Here is a 20,158-nt window from a genome sequence, read left to right as displayed (position 1 = left end):
AAAAGTTCCGACTTACATACAAATTCAACTTAAGAACAAACCTCCAGTCCCTATCTTGTACGTAACCCGGGGACTGCCTGTACTCAGTATATATTTTGATAGTACCTACTGCTAATAACACTTTTAGATGAGATATAAACCAAGTCCTGACTATCTGTGGTCATTTTGGGACTTTTCACAAGAGCGCTATGCATGTTTCACATGGTTGGGGTTACTATGTAAAGGTCAGTTTAACCTCTCCTTACATTTTTGGGGGGATTTTCTAGAGAGCTGCTTTTGCGCATTTCCCAGAACTATACGATTTTGCTCTTTCAAGTGTGGCAGCAGTGGATACTCGTGTTTCGTTGGAAAAGCTGTGCGGACCCCTTAGGTAAGCCTTAAATATAGAAATTCAGTTCCTCTGTTTCAAGTCTTCCAGCTTTTTTATGTATATTGTGTACATGTGTAATGCTGTAATGAAAATGTGTCACATTGCAAATTGACTCCTGGTTGGGAAAAGGCATTTGAAATTGAGACTCTTGGGTTTTGCTTCTGATTTTCTGGATGTGCTTTAGTTTATTCCTTTTGTGGAAGTGAATACATAAACACCTTGCCCCATTTGGGTAAGATGAAATGAGTTTCATCTCTGGATGGAGTGAAAGGAACACCATCCATTTGAAATCTAGTCTTTTTTTTAAAAATAGAAAAGTTAATATTTTTGTAACTTTGTGCCCTCAAGTCATCTTGCCATTTTTTGTGACATTACCATAGCTGACATTTTGAAAATGTTTTCCTTTCGTTATTGCTATATAAAAGGCCCACATAAATCACTGGGGATATGTCTACACTACCCTCCTAGTTCGAACTAGGAGGGTAATGTAGGCATACTGCACTTGCAAATGAAGCCCGGGATTTGAATTTCCCGGGCTTCATTTGCATAAGCGGGGAGCCGCCATTTTTAAAACCCCGCTGGTTCAAACCCCGTGCAGCGCGGCTACACGGGGCACGAACTAGGTAGTTCGAACTAGGCTTCCTAGTTCGAACTACCGTTACTCCTCGTGAAATGAGGAGTAACGGTAGTTCGAACTAGGAAACCTAGTTCGAACTACCTAGTTCGTGCCCCGTGTAGCCACGCTGCACGGGGTTCGAACCAGCGGGGTTTTAAAAATGGCGGCTCCCCGCTTATGCAAATGAAGCCCGGGAAATTCAAATCCCGGGCTTCATTTGCAAGTGCGGTATGCCTACATTACCCCGCTAGTTCGAACTAGCGGGGTAGTGTAGACGTACCCTGGGTTAATTTGAGCCACTCTTTTGCCAAAAATTCTAATCTTAGTTACAGTTCAAATATTTTCATAGAAGTAACATTGTGTATGTTTGTTATAGTTACAGTAGTCATTTTGTAAGTCAGTGCTTCCCAATTTTATTTGGCCACGGAACCCTTTTCAGCTTGAAAGAATTTCCAGCAACCCCTAGGGTTGCTAGGGGTAAAATATGTTGAGCCCAAAAAAAAAAAAAAAAAAAAGTCCCACCACAAAAAGGCTCTGTCTCTTTATGAGGGGGCCGGGGAGTGCTGAGTTCTCATGGAACCCTTACTTTGGGAAACACTGTTGTAAGTTGACTGGATGTCCCTTTGTCTGCTGTTGTAACAATTCTTAATGCAGTTCTGGGATCTCTTATACCGAAGGATAGGTTAAACTGCTTTTTGTCTGTCTGGTCATATTCTTAGTTTTCTTACTATTTAGTCTTAATAATACTACCAAAACAATAACAGTAGCAGTGAATATAATCCCCCTCCTCAAAGCACCTTCTCTTGAATAGTTGTTTGTTAGAATTAGTTTTCTACTAGTCAGATATAATAGACTAATCCCGAAAAATTTAGACCTTATCTAGACGGGCATTTAAACATGTCATATTTGCATGTAATGTGTGCTAAAACATTTTAAAAGTCTAATGTGGATAGGTACTCAGCTTTTAATACATTAGCTCTACACTGGACCGCTGTAGACCACTTCAGAAAATATTAAAGGCAGTGTATATTATCTGTTCAAATCTCTCTCTCTCATATATTTATGTTTCTAGTTTTTGTATGTGAATTCTTTCTGAATATTTGAGCTGTATCTGTCATTATTTGTTAGTCACTTTCTATAATGTTATAAATGCTGTGCTCATCACCTCTAGGCAATTACTAGATAAAGTAATTAAATAAAAACTTTGCTTAACTTTTAAGTTTCTTTAGAGGTTTTTTTTGTTTTTTTGCAATAGTTTTACAGATCAGGTTACACAAACAAGTCTTTTTTTTTAAAAAGTTTTCATAAAAGCTGTTAAAAAATTCACCCAGTGACTCTTGTATTCTCCTCTCTCCCCTCTCAACATTATGCAGCCCAAACACACTCCACCGGGTGGCATCATACCTCTGCTTGTTACCAGCTCTACCTGAAGGGGAAGATACAAGCTATGACAAAGAATTTCTTCTGGAATTATTGGTAAATCCCACACACGATCATCTGTGTGTTTTTTCTTGCAGGAATGATTGTGTTCACTTTTTCATACTGAATAAAATCACAGCAATTGCAGTTCTACAGCTGCCAGCCACATGATGGCTTTCACACTTAGGAGTGCCTTATGAACTACAGCAGTATGATGACTGAGTTAATAGGAAACAAATGTGAATTCAAATGTAATAATTAATGACTAAATTTTAAACAGGGAAAAGGATGACATGAAATATAGCTCGTCTGTGAAAATTGTAGTGTATCTAAATCAGTGAGGGGCAACCTAAACTAGTGAGTAGGCTGGTTGAGTGTTCCTCCTTCATCTCAGTGGGCCACAAGATTGTCGTAATCAAGACAGTCTCCTGGAAAAGGGTAGTTTTAGATTTTCAGTTGGATGCAGAGGGAGCAAGCACGTGGCTCTCAGTGTTACACATATATTTCACATGCCATTTCTATAATTGCATGTCACTGTTGTAAAATCTGTAAGAAAAGAACTACATGGACAAAAATCAGCAGGATCTTGCAGTCCTGTGTGTGGGCAACAGTTTAAAAAAAAAAGTCTTGTGGGCCACACACACAACCCCAATAGGCCATGGGATGCCTACCACTGGTCTAAACAGTGGCAGCTTTAGAAGACTGTTAGCAGTGTCTCATCAGCAGTTGCTTAAATTCCACATATCAAAGTTGTTACAGCATGTGTAGAAGTTTGCATGAATCCTTAGTTATTTATACCAGTTTAAAAATATATTTAGATTGTGATATTTTTCCGTGCTGTCTAGAGGGATTTAAACCTTGAATTCCCATAAAATTTAAGTGAGAATTTATAATATTGGAATATTTTCTTGGTGTTTGTGTGAGCAGTTTGAAGTCAGATAGTGGAGTGATCCTGCTGTCAGTGTGAGGTATCCTCAAACAGGATGCCGTGGTGTCAGATTTTTTTGTATAGGGTCTTGATAGTGATATTTATTGCTGAGTATGAAATATCAGCCTTAACTACTCTAAACAAACATTGGAGTTCAGAAAAATATAGTGAAACTTTGTTTCTTCTTCAGTTTAAATTATAACCTTGCTACGGAACCTTTTTTGAGCAGTTTTCTAAAACTTCTTTTTAATAGGGGAAGAGAACCTTTCCTCTCCTGTCTTGTCAGGACACTGAAATTACAGGCAGTCCCCGGGTTACGTACAAGATAGGGACTGTAGGTTTGTTCTTAAGTTGAATCTGTATGTAAGTCGGAACTGGCGTCCAGATTCAGCCGCTGTTGAAACTGATGAGTTGAAACAGCGGCTGAATCTGGACGCCAGTTCTGACTTACATACAGATTCAACTTAAGAACCCCAGGCATCCCCAAGTCAGCTGCTGCTGAAACTGATCAGCGGCTGATTCCAGGAAGCCCGGGGCAGAGGCTTCCTGTAGTCAGCCATTGGTCAGTTTCAGCAGCGGCTGACTTGGGGACGCCTGGGGCAGAGCAGCTGGGGTGCTGCTGGGGGTTGGTCCAGTAGCGCTGCCGCTGGACCAACCCAGCAGCACCCAAGCTGCTCTGCCCCAGGCGTCCTGATTCAACCGCTGCTGAAACTGACCAGCAGTGGCTGAATCGGGACGCCTGGGGCAGAGCAGCTGGGGTGCTGCTGGGTTGGTCCAGTAGCGCCCAGAGCGGCGCTACGGGACCAACCGGCAGCGCCCCAGCTGCTGTACCACAGGCGTCCAGAGCAAAGCCACGGAGCAGGGGGCCAGCGGGACAGCCGAGACGCGCCGTGGCTGTCCTGCTGCCCTCGGGCTCCGCTCTGCTTTGCTCCCTGTCCCCCTGGTCTCCAGACCAGGGGGACGGGGAGCAAAGCAGAGCAAAGCCGCGGAGCACACGGGCAGCGGACAGCCCAGACGTGTCTGGGCTGTCTGCTGCCCGCGTGTTCCGCCGCTTTGCTTCCTCTCCCTGGTCTGCTGGAGACCAGGGAGAGGGCCCCGTTCGTAACTGCGGATCCGACTTAAGTCGGATCTGTGTAGCTCGGGGACTGCCTGTATAGTGGGAGACTGCAGTATTAAAATCTGTGTTTGAACTATTTATGATATGATACTACTGAGATGCATGCTAACTTCTCTGTGATAATCATGTAGATTGATTTGTGTTTGATAATGCATCATCGAATATCAGCTGTGCTCTCCAAAAACCTGATCCAAAAGCCCTTTTAAGTGAGTGGGACTTTGGGACAGATCCTTGATTAATGTATTATTAAATAGGCTTAGTTTTCAGAGGTGTAAACCTGACCACTAAAATTACACCTGAAGTTGTTTGTCATATTAGTAAAATGGGACTTGTTTCATTGTTTTTAATTTAAGTTTTTGAGATTAAATATTCTGCTAACACAGTTGGGGCTATTTTAGGATTTTCTTCAATGTACAAACAAGATTGATTCATTAAAGAAAAATAAAACACATACCCAGCAATAAATTTGTGATGTCTTAAGGTGCTTTATCATTTCAGTTTGTTGTGCTTATTGATGATATGATCTTTTTAGTGTTTACTTCCTAGATAACCATCTTATAAATTATTTGTCATTTGTGTAGATAAAATTTGTCTTGATTAGGCTTTGGTATAAATGTACACTTTTGCTTTCCTAGGTGTCTCGTCATGCACGTCGAATATCTCAGATTCAGCAGCTTAACCAGATGCCTCTGTATCCCACAGAGAAGATTATTTGGGATGAAAATATTGTCCCAACTGAGTACTATTCTGGAGAAGGTAGGTATCTTCAAATATATTTGGATTACTTTAAACTTCTTAATTCAAAGGACTTATAGTTAATTCTATTTCATTAATAACCATTCCATAGCCTCTAATTCTGGGCAATATTTACTTTTGGCTACTTGAATGCCTTTTAACTTTCAGAAATAAAATCAGTTTTTATAAGCATTTTGAACTGAAGTGCATAAATTTTGATCAGTAATGAGTGTCTTCATTACCAATTAGATAAGCATAGATTAAAAAGAATAATCAAAGCTTGGGGTAAGTAATAAAACTATCTAATTTACTCTATGTATAAGCACAGAAAAACACATTAATACTGTTTGCCTCCTAGAAGTGAAATGTAGAGAGTTTGAAAGAAAAATGACTCGTATCAGAGTTTTACAGAAAGCAGGAAGTGAAGTCTTTTGAATGCCTTTAAAATAACTTTGTATTTTTCAAAATAAAAGTCAGTGTAGTGTGGTGAGGTTTTGTCACTTACAGTTTAAACTGTAAATCCCAAACTCTAATACATATCCTGACAACTAATATCTGTACAATACATCTGCTTATGCTTAATTTTGGGTATTAATTTTAAATGTGTTTGCCAGTAATTGTTTGTCAATTAATCAATGTATATAATGTTAAGGATAAAAGTGCTTATCTACATTAATCACAGAATGTCCCACTGGGCAATTCAGGATGGAATCCATAGTCTTTGTGGCAGTCAGGTGCCATAATAATGTTTAGGGAAAACATGGAATTTCTAATGTCAGCTTAATCTGTTTCTTTATTGCCACAGATCTGTTCCTGATGTCAGCTAAGTAATTCCATAAAGCTCTGCCACTGCTAGTGCTGTAGGAAATGTAGAGCCACTCTCTTCCATGATTGAGAATTAATCAGTCAGGGAAGATGTTTAAATTCTCTGAACCAAAATTGTTTTCTTTTAAATCTGATTTTTTTTTTTTATTTTAAAGCAAACAAAGCATTCTACTTTTAATAGCAATCTGGATATTCTTTGTAAATGAGCACACACACAGCAGAATAATAACGTATACTTACAACAGCCCTAATATTATGGTTTTTTGTTTTCTAACATGACTGAGATTCTGCAGAGTAACAGGTTCCTTTTTCCTTACCACAATGGTATCTGGAAACTGCAGTGTTAACTTGATCACTCTAATCTCTCCTGGAAAGTAATACTTGACCTGCTTGAAAATCAAATTTTCTTCTTAATCAGGCAAACAATCTGGCTGCATTCCAGAACAGGCAACATTCTTAACCCAAGGGCACAAGACCATCCAGTTATGCAGTTTCCTCCCCCATACTCACATCGGTGGAAAGTGTTTCTTTGAAACAGTCTGTTCCAGAGAATTACTTTAGTTAGGAAATACATATTTGTGTTTGTGCACACCTTCATATACATTTTTGTGTACTGTTAGGTCTGGTGGATTCTGTCACAACAGAGAGGTTTTGCACATGACAGTTCTGTTTCTGTGGGTGGAGAGGCAGTGTGTACTAAGGATGTTAAAGACTAGTTGACTATCCGATGATAAAATGCGCCTGCGTTGAGCCCAGAGTTAGCGGGACTTCCTGCTGGCTCCAGGCTGCATGCGGAGTTCCAGCTTTGAAATGCGAAAGAACCCCCCACTGAGGCTCTTGTACATTTCAAAGGAGGAATGTGGAAGTGCCTATCAAATAGTTCATGGAAATTCAATCAATGACTTGATTAGTAAATTAATCAATATTTAACATCCTTAGTGTATACATGAGTTGTTGCACACAAATGGAGAATACCTTTGAAAATTAAGCTTAAAAAATTACCTCTGTTCTTGAAGTGAAGTAGTGATATGGAAGAGAATAGCTACAGTAACATTGCCAGCAGAATGTAGATCATTAGTTAAGGCCATGAGTGCTGCTTCTCGTAATAGTGAGTCTGTAGAAATCCTGGTTTTAATGGTGCCCTTTTCTTTGTGAAACTTCCATTTATACCTATTAGTAAATGGGATTTTTTACTGATACACAACAAAAATGGACAGTTTTATTTTCAGAATAGTGAACTGAAATCAGTGTTTGAAAGAAACTGCCTTTGGTCCTATGTGATTATTCATTTCTGATCGACTAGTTTCATAGTTTCACATTGCAAAATGTTAATATTGTATGCTGTGCTGAATTGCAATCAGCCCTTTATATAATTTGTCTAACTGCATGCACATGCAGAACTATGTTAAACTTAACATCTTTAAGGTTGCAAAGGCCAGTACTCCAAAGTGGGAAATGATAGGATCTAGGCTTGTCTGTTCTTTCTTAATTCTAGGATTTTCTAATTTCTGAGTGCTTGAGTGGGATTTTTTTTATATGCAGTTTCCTAGGTTTTAAAAACAAACTGAACAACCAGAAATACCATCTGTCACAGTTCAGGGCCTGTATTTCAGTTGCACCTGTATTTGTTCTCAGTGGTCCAGCAAGTACACACCCTCCTTAGCCATCCTTTCTTATGTGTGGAAACACACTTTCTGCTGCCTTTGGATTGAGGTGTTTCCAGGCTGCACAGTTGCCTGCTTTCATTTTTATTCCCAGCACAGATAGCTTTCCTAGGGACATCTTCTCACTTTGGTTATCAAGTGTAACCATGACAGTTATAAATTACCACACAGTGTTTCCTATGCATCTCTACTTTATTCTTAACATAAAAAGGGTTATAGAGAAATCATTAAAAACAATAAAAGAATATACACGTTGGCTTATAAGCTTACCAGAGTTCACCCTAATATGCATTTTAGCAGGAGCAGTTTTTCAGCCCCTACCCAACAGAATTTTTTGTAGTCATAAGTTCATCATGGCTATAGTTCATACAAGCAGTCGATTGTGTGAGATCAGAATAGACCCAGTCCTCCTAATCCCATTCTAAGGATTGGGGCCATCCATGAACCAGGCTCCCTGCACATTTTCTGGATCAGGAAGAAGGCCGTGAGCCAGTTTTAAACAACTATATCTATCCAAAACCTCTGTCTCTCTGTCTCTCTCACTGGAGCATATAGTTTGAACTAGTATGCATAGCTCTCTAGAGTGCTCCAAAGGGTTGATAACAGAAGAAGTACATTAGCATTCCTCCACTTTCTATTCGAGAAGGTACATGCAGTGCTGCAATCACGCATACACAGTTGCATTATTAATGGAATGTACCCCAAAGGTATTTAATCCTATTCAGTATGGTTGAGTTTAATTAAATAAAGCTATTTTTTCAGGGTATTACAGGATATTGTCTCTGTGCCTACCGCCTGCCCCCCCCCCCATCCTCCTCTGCTCAAGCAGTTAATTGGTTAAACATTATGTTTAATTGATTAAATGGGGTTTTACATCCCTAATGTGGACTGACCCTAGAGTGTGTCTGGATACTTTGTCAGTAGATTTCACAGAAGATTGCAACCAGCAGATGATGATGAGACTAAAATCTTGGGTTTCATTCCAGGCTCTGGAAATGGATATGCTGAACTGGGCACAGACTCTTTGGCCCATTCTTCCTGACATTTTATCTATCTATAGCTTCATGGAATAGAAATATGTTCTATCCATTTACTTTATTGGCAGTGAATCTCTGTGCTTGTGGAAGCCAACATGTGGTGTATGCCAGAAAGATTTCAAGGATAATATTGCATGTTACAAGAGGTTTTCATGCTTTCACAGTTCATAAACAAAGGTGTGAAACTAGGACAGTAGTCAAGTGAAAGTATTAAATGTGCAAAGATCTTTTTAGCATATTTACCATTTTTTCTCCTAGAAAAGTCTAGGTTTTTTAAAAAGACAGTGTGAGGGTTTTACCAGTTTAATATTTTTCCCCAGAAGTTTGGCTTTTTTGGGACATAAAAGGTTTTCATGGGGGAAGCGGATGGGGCTCTTTCAGATGGTGATATGGAAGATGTTGCTGCTTATGGACTGAAATCTACTCCTTTCTTCAGCCTCTTTCTTTAGCACAACCTTGTTTGCTTGCAGTGTGCAGGAGGGGAGTGAGAAGCAAAGAACTGGGTTCTGGCAGCTTAGGTAGTGTTTCTCAACCAGTGGTACGAGTACCCTTAGGGGTACTCGAGAGAAATCTGAGGAGTATGTCAGCACAACTGAAATTTGGAGAAAACTGAATTTTTGTTGTAAGTTTTACAGCGTTTTGTTATTTTTGTACTTTTTACACCCAAAGATTTCATCGCCTGCCCGGCTACAATTACGTTGTTTAAACAAATGTGTTGCCATGGTAGAAAAAATGTTTGTGTCTGAAAACTGTAGGTATTGGGGATATTTTTTTTAAAGGGGTACTTTATAAAAAAAGGTTGAGAAACACTGGCTTAGATGACCTGACCACTACATCCAGGGGAAGACTTTCTCAGCTGTCCTTTGGTGCATACCTGCTCGCCCTGCTCCTCTCTTGGTGGATGGTTTTGTTTACCAATCTTCTCCCGTTTTTTAAACAAAGCCTGATAATTTCCTAGGAAGCTAAAATTCAAAACCAAAGGCGTTCTAATTGAGCAGCATGTTAGAACTTGAGTTGCAGAGCAACTCTAGTATTCCCATAATGTAGACTGAAAATACAACTCTTTATTTTGGAGAGGCAGGGTGAGTGAGGTAGTAACTTTTATTGGACCAGACTTTTTTGTTGGTAAGAGAAATGAGCTTTCAAACTATGCATCACTTTTCTTGAGGTCTGAGAAGTACTTTGAATGTCACAACTAAACACGAATGTCACAGCTAAACACAAAGTCAGTCAGATAGTACGCACATATTCTAATGGACTATTCAAGGTGAAATGGACTATTAGTCTGGGACTAAAAGGGCTACAACACTGATGCTCTTTATTCTGGGTATTCTGTGCCCAATTTTTAACACACTTCGATCTTCCTCCATTGGTTGGGCATAATTAAAACTATTCACTTGAAGTTTCCTAGGAATGATTTTATGCCAAGGTGGAAAGATTTGAAAATTTTGAGCTAATTGGACAGGGAATTTGAGAGAACATGGTTCAATGAATGTAGAAATTTTGCCTCTAGAACATTTTCCGTGTGTGCGCGCGCGAGAGAGAGGTGGTAGGTGTGTGTGTGTGTGTGTGTGTGTGTGTGTGAGAGTGAGAGAGTTTGGGTTGTTGGGGTTTTTTTTGGGGGGGGTCCCATCGTAGCTCCACTGCCTTGGCTTAGATTAAATACTTTTTGGAGTTTTTAATCTCCAAACCTGGCACCATTAATACTTGGGGGGGTTGTTGCTGTCATTATTTAGCCAGTTAAAACAATTTTCTGCATAAAATACCATCTCTGTAGTTCCATGTGCCTCAGTATGGATAGCTACAGTGCTGGAAATATAAGATACAGAATGAGGGGGGCCAGGTGGGAGGTGTGGTTTTTAGTTGAAACAAATGAGAAGGGACAGCACTAAGGATGTTAAGTATCAATTAATTTACTAGTACTAAAGATGTTAAGTATCAATTCATTTTCATTGACTACTCAACTAGTCATTAAGGAAGGACACTTTGAGCACTCACTTCCGGCTCAGGCTGCATCTGAGCACAACTCCTGGCTGCTACTCTGCACTCTTAAAGGGACAGAGGGGCGCCAGCGTGCAAAGATGCTGGCTTATTCTCTGCTCCCCCGCTGGGTATCGGGACAACCCTCGTGGTGCCCCTCTGCATTTTTTTAAAGGGATGCAGGAGTGGCAGCTGGCACCCCCTCCTCACACTGCTCCTCTGCATTTTTAAAGGGACACAGCAGTGGCAGTCGTCTTATACTGAGACAGACAAGTGGACAGGCTGCTGCTGCTGTGTGCCTTTAAAAATGCAGAAGGGCAGTGTGAGGTGAGTTGGGGAGAGGGGGGTAGCTGACGCTGCTGCTTCCCCTTTAAAAATGCGGGGGGGGGGGGCAACATGAGGATTGTCCTGAGACCTGGTGGGTGACCAGAGAATGAGCCAGCGTCTTTGCACACTGGCTCCCCTCTGTCCCTTTAAGAGTGTGGATGAGGGGGCAGAGTGATCAAGTAGTTGATAAACTCCTGCTTATCGGGTAGCACTATTGGGTAGTCGACTACTTGACTACTCCTTCACATCTATAGACAGCACAGAGTGATGGGACCAGTATGGGCAGTACTTACCTCAGAGATAAATTATCTTTTCCTGTTCCTACTACTGTGCCCTCTTCATAGCTCCATCAACAAAAGTGTATTGGTGGGAGGTGGAAATAGAATAATACAACAAATGTTCATAAATAAAGAACCTTTACTTTGTTCCTATATCACTATTACTATGATGTATCCAAAATTAGCACCCTATCCTCAAACAATGTGTTCTTTTACTATATTACTGATAGGAAAATTAAAGGCAACCTTCAGGTTTATTTCTTCTGCTCCATAATGACTAGAGAAGGATGGAGAACATGAGGATTTTTTTTTCATTTTTCTCCCTTTCTGGTGTATCATCTTGTCTGCTTTTATGAGAGGTGTTTTTGTAAGTGTTTGGCGATGGTTATTGTGAGCACTATATAGTGAACGAATGATGATACAGAATCTTTGGATAAAGCAGCTCTTTGTTAAATGTTGTTTCTTCATCAGAAATAAAGATATCAACTTAATAATAGTAATTAAAAATCCTCCCTTCCTCTTTCAGTTGTTCAGGCTTTATCCTTAGCTCTAGTTTTCTAGTTATCAGTCTTAAAGCCTAGAAAAGCTTAAGTACTAATGTAAAAACAAGCAGAATCAGCCTGACTCTCAATTTTTTATTTGTTTTTTTTTTTGGTTTCTAGTAAAGAAACCACCTAACTTGTCCCATGAAGTGCATCATTTCTACATCAGAAACTTTTTTTAGAGAATTGTCCTATATGGTTGTTCTTAATGTGGTCATCTGTAGTGAAGTAAGACAAGTCTCTTTTTACCAATAACTGAAAATAGTTTGCCGTAGCAGTGCAAAGATAAGTGCCTTTGTATGTAACTGTAGTACCTAAAAGCGACAGTCAACAAACTAAAATAGCACTTGAAGGTGATTTGTAAAGGGATGTGTGGCCTTTGTGCTCCCCTTGTTGTTATATGTAGAAGAAAGTAACTCTTTTGTCATGATAGGAGAAGAATTAAAGCATGATGATGGAATTGCATATAATGTTTATGAATATGTGAAACCAGTGAATTTGTTAGAGTAACAGAAGAACTAATGTTTTCATTTTCTTAGGCTGCCTCGCTCTTCCTAAACTGAATTTACAGTTTCTGACTCTACACGACTACCTTCTACGGAATTTCAACCTCTTCCGCTTAGAGTCTACATATGAGATCAGACAGGATATTGAGGATAGTGTCAGCAGGATGAAACCTTGGTAATATTTCTGTACTAACTAAAACAAACCTAACACCACACTTTCAGAAGTGGGTAAAGATTTTTTTGGGGTTAAATAAATAGTGATGTCTGCATTATAAAGTGTATATGTTCATCTAAATAGCAGCCGATTGTATCCACTTTTTATAGGAAGGTATAGATGTGGTGTTCCATAATCTCTTCTAAAATACTGTTCTGTGCAAGATTAACTTTCTAATAATATTATGAAAATATATTCTGGGTATGGTTGCCCATGAAGATTGGTTGTGACCACTGTGTAACATTAAGACATTTTTCTTAAGTTTTAACTGCAAATTTCACTTTATCAGCTATTGTTCTGATTTATTATTTGCATCTTTACTATGGATTAAGGATGGTAAATTGCAGTTTTCTGGCTAATCGTGTAGTCGATACAAATTTTATCGACTACATGATAAGTTAAGGGCCGCTTAAATTATTCAACAGTTTAAAGAAAATCTGAATGCAGCAATGGTTAATGTCTTGAACACCCCCCCCCCCTTTTTTTTTTTTTTTAAGGCAATCAGAATATGGAGGCATTGTGTTTGGTGGATGGGCTCGAATGGCACAACCCATTGTGTCTTTCACTGTGGTAGAAGTGGCAAAACCCAATATTGGTGAAAACTGGCCAATGCGAGTACGAGCAGACGTTACAATTCATTTGAATGTAAGAGATCACATCAAAGATGAATGGCAAGGTACTCATTACTGACACAAAAATGAACTTTTGATACCCATCGTGGATACTCTCAGAATTTGGCATAAATATAGAGCTGTTAAAGTACCCTGACCCTAGTCAGTATTATGGTGCAGAAATAGCTATACTGCTGTTGAGGTTGGTATACAAGGTTTGGTTTTAACAGGAGATTTTAAACTTTTATATTGCAAAAATCCAATACTCAATATTTTTATGGTGCTTTGAAAATAAATTGATAGAGGAAAAAAATAAGTGTTTAAAAAATTCTTCTGTTCAATGGCTCTCCTCTTCCTTTCCCGATCATGTCACTTTTTCATACTCTTTTGCAAGAAATCTAAAATATTTGTTGTGCTAATCTCTAGAATATTAGTTATAGATAGATTGTGTCTCTAGAGAACCTTTTTTGTCAATAATGGAAATTTATTTGCACCAAGTGGAATTTGCCAAATTTGACACTAAATCTGATGTATCACAAATGTACTTTTGTATACAAATAAACATGTCTGTCCTCATGTAAACCATATAACCTAGGAAAACATTCCTTGAGCTGGCAAAGAATGTACCAAGAATTAAAATCTTACCTCTGATGCTGTGAAATTCTCATACAGTTCTCTAAAACCATCAACCCCAACCTAGAAAATAGTTAGGGAACAGCCACTGAATGCTTTACTCTTACTACCTACAAAAAAGGGATGGTTGGAGGCTGATCACATGATGGATCTTGGATGTTTAAATAGATACACCAAGCAAATAAGTTTTTTCCATGATCTCCTCCCTGAATCCATTCCTCTATATTGTGATGAGTTGTCAGCAGTTTTCACTGAAGTTGGGACTTCTGGACATAAAAATGTGATCCTCTATGGCCCAAGCTGAAAGAACTCATTGTTAGTTCAGTCAGCAGTAGTCTAATAAACTGTCTTCTGTGAAATGACAGCCATTCTCTATCTCGGCAGGGCAGAAAGGAACTGTTCCTAACCAGTCTTCCATTCTCTTTATTATGGCTCATGTACTTAGCTTTAAATAGTCAGGTCTCTTCCTCATCAGTATGGGGTAAAGCGCCACTACAATTTCAGGCTTTCACATACCATTACAGGATTCTACAATAATCTTTCACCCTTAGAGGGTTCTTTTTTGAAGAACCTACTTCATGTTTTTCATCCTGTTCAGAAGCTGTCTCCTTTCTATATACCTGACGTGATACGCATCAAAGTAACAAACACAATTATAAGCTATCATCAGAACATACTCATGGTTTTTTGTTTTTTTTTTAAGCTGAGTGATTATTGCATAAGCCTCTGAATATGAAGTGTGTCGTCATGACACCAACCCATGCACTGTTCTGTTTTGTCTGCTCTAGTAGATAGTCGAACTACACAAACCAAGGAAATTTGGACCCGGCATGAATACTTTGGACAGAGGTGTCAATAAACTACACCATCTGGCCAACTTAGCTATGGTGACAAACCCCCCTCTGTAGATACTGTTAGACAAATGCTTTTGTCATGTATTTAATGTCATTTTGGTGATTACTATGCTCAATTACTATGCTGCCAGAAACATGTCTCATAAGAACGGCCGTACTGGGTCAGACAAAAGGTCCATCTAGCCGACTATCCTGTCTACCGACAGTGGCCAACACCAGGTACCCCAGAGAGGGTGGACCGAAGACAGTGATCAAGTGATTTGTATCCTGCCATCCCTCTCCAGCCTCTGACAAACAGAGGCCAAGGACACCATTTTATCCCCTGGCTAATAGCCTTGTCTGGACCTAACCTCCATGAAATTATCTAGCTTCTCTTGGCATATGCTATATCTAGACAAGGCTTGGCTGTCATTTTTGCAGAGGTAGTAGTTGGAAATCTGTTTATTTGCATCTCACTAGTAACTGATCTACAGCTGTGTATTGACATTGACTCACCTAAATTCACCAAACTGAGTGAGTGGGCAACAAAATGGCAAATGAAATTTAACGTGGATAAGTGTAAAGTAATGCACACTGGGAAAAATAACCACAACTATACGTACAGCATGATGGGGGCTAATTTGGCTACAACAAATCAGGAAAGAGATCTTGGAGTTATCGTGGATAGTACTCTGAAAACTTCCACACAAGTGTGCAGTGGTGGTCAAAAAGGCAAATAGGATGCTAGGAATTATTAAGAAAGGGATAGAAAATAAGACCCAGAATATCTTACTGCCCCTGTATAAAACTGTGGTACACCCACATCTTGAATACTGTGTACAGATATGGTCTCCTCACCTCAAAAAAGATATTTTGGCCTTGGAAAGGGTTGAGAAAAGGGAAACTAAAATGATTAGGGGTTTGGAACGGGTCCCATATGAAGAGAGGTTAAAGCCACTGGGACTTTTCAGTTTAGAAAAGAGGAGGCTAAGGGGGGGATATGATAAAGGTCTATAAAATCATGAGTGGTGTAGAGAGGGTCGATAAAGAAAAGTTATTTATTAGTTCCCTAAATAGAAGAACTAGAAGACACCAAATGAAATTAATGGGTAGCAGGTTTAAAACTAATACAATAAAAGTTCTTCTTTACGCAGTGCGTAGTCAACCTGTGGAACTCCTTGCCAGAGGAGGCTGTGAAGGCTAGGACTATAACAGAGTTTAAAGAGAAGCTAGATAATTTCATGGAGGTTAGGTCCATAAAAGGCTATTAGCCAAGGGAATAGAAATGGCGTCCCTGGCCTCTGTTTGTCAGAGGCTGGAGAAGGATGGCAGGAGACAAATCGCTGGATCATTGTCTTTGGTCCACCCTCTCTGGGGCACCTGGTGCTGGCCACTGTCAGCAGACAGGCTACTGGGCTAGATGGACCTTTGGTCTGACCCAGTACGACCGTTCTTATGACTCTGAAAAGGGACTAGGTCTCCAAAATAAAAATTACCTATACCAGTACTGTTGGAATGATATAAAAAGTAAGGCTACCCATTAATCATGGGTATTTTTAGTAAAAGTCATGGACAGGTCACAGGCATTAAACAAAAAATTCATGGATCTTGACATGTTTATGGTACTATATACCTCTAACTAAAACTTGGGTGCTCTGCTGGTGGAGAGAGAGAGAATTTGGCAGGATTGTCAGGCTCCCTCTGCGTGGCTTCTCAGAATCAGCAACATGTCCTTCAGCTTCTGGGTGGAGGCAGACCAAGAGGAGCTCTATGCACTGCTCCCACCCTGAGCACTAGGAACAGCACCCAGTGGGAGCTGCAGAGGCAGGATGCAGCGCAGCCTGGCTATGCCTCTGCCTAGGAGCCATGGGATGTATTTGGGGAGCCCCCTGAGGTAAGCGTCTCCCAGAGCCCTCCTCACCCCCTCGCCTGCTCTAAGCCTGGGGTTGAAGCTCCACTGCTATTGGGGGACACGGTGTCCTGAAACTGTCCCAGCAGCAGCTACCTAGGGGCTACCTAAATTGCTTAGGCAGCTTCTGGGTTAACTGTGCTAGTTGTTGCAGAATCCACTGAGGTCATTAGAGGTAATGGAATTCATGACCTTTGTGACAGATTTGCAACCTGAAGGAAAAGAGAGTGTCTGCAGTACATGAAAGTCTGCCTTTAGTGTGTGTTTGTTAAAAACTTACCATATTTATTTTATATTGTATGATTAACTTTAAATGGATATCAAGATGGACAACCGCATTAGTCAGTTTGAAAAAAAAATCCTCCAATACTCTGAGGAAATTAATAGTTGTACAATTTTTATTCTGGAGGGCTCTAAAGTGAAAACTACTCAACTGGATAGGCGCCTGACAGCAAGCCCAATATGCTGAATATTACATTTGCATATCTTCTGTGTTATACTGTGATTCCATTTCCTTTTGTTAGCAAGCAGACTATTGCTTGTACAAAAACAGAGCAGACAAGTAGTGCAGAGAGATAGTGTGACCTACATGCTTGTAGTCACCTTTCCACTGAAAATATAAAATGAATCAGATTTGCTCCACAACTTTAAAGGAAACAGACATTGACTTGGTTAAAGCCAGTGTTTTTCCGGTTGTGCTTTTTAATACTGTCAGGAATTGCCAGCTGGCACAGTATATCCTAGGCTTCCTAGTGCAATATCAGTAGGCAACACTTTGTGCTTGGGGAATTGCACTTGAATTGACCTTGTTGGCAAGCTGCATAGAAGCAATTATTCATATTCTGCAGTGACATTGACTGATAATCCTTAAATTCAGTTAGAGTGAGACCTGTTAAATATGCTAGAGTTGGATAGTTTGTTGATTTTTAGACGGACATGTAGTACGAATGCTAAATGCAGAACATGCATTGAATTGATAGCAATAGATGTAATTTTTGGATTGTGATATGAGTTTAAGTCCCAGCTCAGATCAGATTGTGTAACATAGTAACTTCTCAGTAGTATTTATTAATAGAAATTTCCGTGTTAGGTTTATTGTTGTCTTATGGGAAAGAAGGCAAGATACCTTATGCGCAGTACAATAACAATAAAGACTCCTGCGGCGCCCTAGAGACCAACAGATTTATTAGGGCATAAGCTTTCATAGGAAAAACTCAGTTCATTAGATGAATTGGAGTGGAACTTACAGAAGCAAGGGTATAGATATACAGTAAACTTCCGATAATCCGGCACCTTTAGGACCCAGGGGGTGCTGGATTATCAGATTTGCTGGACTATCGGAAGCGGGGACTATAAGGAGTCTGGGGTGGGGGGGATGCCACCCCAGATCCCTCATAGCCCCCACTTCCGATAGTCCGGCTTTGCCCCAGGCGTCCCTGATTCAGCCGCTGCTGGTCAGTTTCAGCAGTGGCTGACTTGGGGATACCTGGGGCAGAGCAGCTGGGGTGCTGCTGGGTTGGTCCCGCAGCGCCACTCCTCGGCACTACTGGACCAACCTGGCAGCACCCCAGCTGCTCTGCCCCAGGTGTCCCCAAGTCAGCCGCCGCTGATACTGATCAGCGGCTGACTCCAGGAAGCCCGAGGCAGAGTTGCTCTGCCCTGGGCTTCCTGGAGTCAGCCGTTGGTCAGTTTCAACAGTGGCTAAATCCAGATTCCTGGGACAGAGCAGCTGGGGTGCTGCTGGGTTGATCAGTTTCAGCAGCGGCTGAATCGGGGAAGCCGGGGGCAGAGCAGCTCCAATGGTCCAGCTGCTCGGAGCACTTCCGGGTTCCTGATGGTGCCAGACCATCAGGAGTGCCGGACCAACAGATGCCGTACTATCGGAGTTTTACTGTATTTGGAATTGATCCTGCTTTGGACAGGGGGCTGGACTTGATGACCTCCTGAGGTCTCTTCCAGCCCTAGGATTCTATGATATTAGGAAGAAGTTGCTTGTGTTAATGAAGCTTATCAAGTCAGTGTAGAAGTGGGTCATTTACAGCATTTGGTGAGGAGATATGAATATCTAGAGAGGTGAAATTGCCTTTGTAATTAGGGATGTTAAATATCAGTTAATTGAATAGTTGATTAACCTCATGAATTCTTATTGGTTACTCAACTATTCTGTAGGCTGTGGGGGTGGGGCCAGCAGCCAGTGCACTCCAGCCCCGCTCCCAAGGAGCCCCCTGCCACTCTGTGCTGCTGCCTCTGTTTTAGAGGCAGCAGTGTGGGGTTCCAGGTGGGAGCTCATCCAAGAAGGGATCCAGTTCAAAACCCAGCTCCTCTCACTGACTGGCTACCTGCCAGCCTGCGCTGCTGCCTCTAATATAGAGGTAGCAGTGCAGGGTGGCAGTAGCCTCTGTCTGGTGGGGAGAAGAGAGTCAGAGCTCCAGGACCTGGCATGAGCTGGAACCTAGCTAGGCTGCGTGCCTGCCTGGCTTCTAAAACACTTTAAATTCAGAGCCACAGTGGGGTTAGGTCCCAGACCTGGTGTGAGCTAGGCTGCTGGCCAGCCCTGCTAAAAATTTACAGGCGGGGTGGGGGGGAATGCATGTACTCTTATAGAATTAACCTATTTATTTTTGCTTATCAGTTAATATAGTACACTATTACATCCCTATTTGTAATGCAGTCTCTAAGTGTCATAGGACTCCTCCTTTTTGCAGATACAGACTAACACAGCTATCCCTCTGAGGGTATGTACAGTATGGTAAGATAACTATAAAGGTTTTACTGTTTCAAACATTTCTGATTTGTTATTGACTCTCAGTGCCATCAGGGCAGACGATGGACCAAAGTACTTTCTGAAAAAGCAGTGTATTTGATATATGCTGGACAGTTGATAGGTTTGTTCTGGGAACTCAGAAGTACCCTGAATCTGCATTCTGCAGGCCCGGTCTTTCTCTTTCCTGGTGTCTCTATAAATCGATCAATCTTTTACATCTTCTCTGAAAAGTGATTCATTCTGACTATTTGTCTAAACTTCTTCTGCTCCTCTCTTTGCTGCTTACCTTTTTTTCCATTTCCATATTGTTTAAGCAGAATCTTTCCAGAAGGCAAGTTTAAAGATAATTATGTATTCTAGCCTAATTGTAGGATCAAAACATTTAAAAAAATTGATTCTGTATCCTCTACGTGTAAGACCTATTCCCATAGTATGAATTACATTGACCACTGAAAGGATATCATATTGATCTTAGCGAAAAGGTTAAAAAGAAGCTTTCTTGTACACATTTCCTATTGTTTGTTATGGAACAAGCATAGCATCTGCTGGTGAATAAACCAAGTAACTCAATTTTCTCCTGTTTCCAATCAGGTCTGCGCAAACATGATGTTTGTTTTTTAATTACGGTACGTCCAACACAAACTTATGGCACAAAGTTTGATCGAAGGAAACCTTTTGTTGAGCAAACTGGCCTGGTGTATGTCAGGGGATGTGAAATCCAGGGCATGCTGGATGATAAAGGACGTGTCATTGAGGAAGGTATAATTGTTCTTAAACTAAGCTTTTTTTTAAGCTGTTTTTTGTTACCCAAAATGAATACTTTATTGCTTATGTTGATTCAATTTAGGTG

At 40.6% G+C, this 20,158-nt stretch overlaps 1 protein-coding gene across 1 annotated transcript in view; it reads left to right on the top strand.

Moving 5' to 3' along the window:
* Positions 1-20,158, top strand: part of AQR (aquarius intron-binding spliceosomal factor) — a 95,875-nt gene that overhangs the window by 28,755 nt on the left and 46,962 nt on the right. The window contains exons 13-18 of the mRNA XM_006123267.4: positions 267-370; positions 2,360-2,462; positions 5,086-5,206; positions 12,378-12,519; positions 13,056-13,234; positions 19,900-20,067. Coding sequence (XP_006123329.2) covers positions 267-370; positions 2,360-2,462; positions 5,086-5,206; positions 12,378-12,519; positions 13,056-13,234; positions 19,900-20,067 — 817 coding nt within the window. The remainder of the gene's footprint in view (positions 1-266; positions 371-2,359; positions 2,463-5,085; positions 5,207-12,377; positions 12,520-13,055; positions 13,235-19,899; positions 20,068-20,158) is intronic.

This window comes from Pelodiscus sinensis, chromosome 4 (genome assembly GCF_049634645.1).
Source record: "Pelodiscus sinensis isolate JC-2024 chromosome 4, ASM4963464v1, whole genome shotgun sequence".
In the NCBI taxonomy this organism is placed as follows: Eukaryota; Metazoa; Chordata; order Testudines; family Trionychidae; genus Pelodiscus; species Pelodiscus sinensis.
Note: the sequence above shows the minus strand (reverse complement) of the source record. Positions and strands in the feature narration are given on the sequence as shown.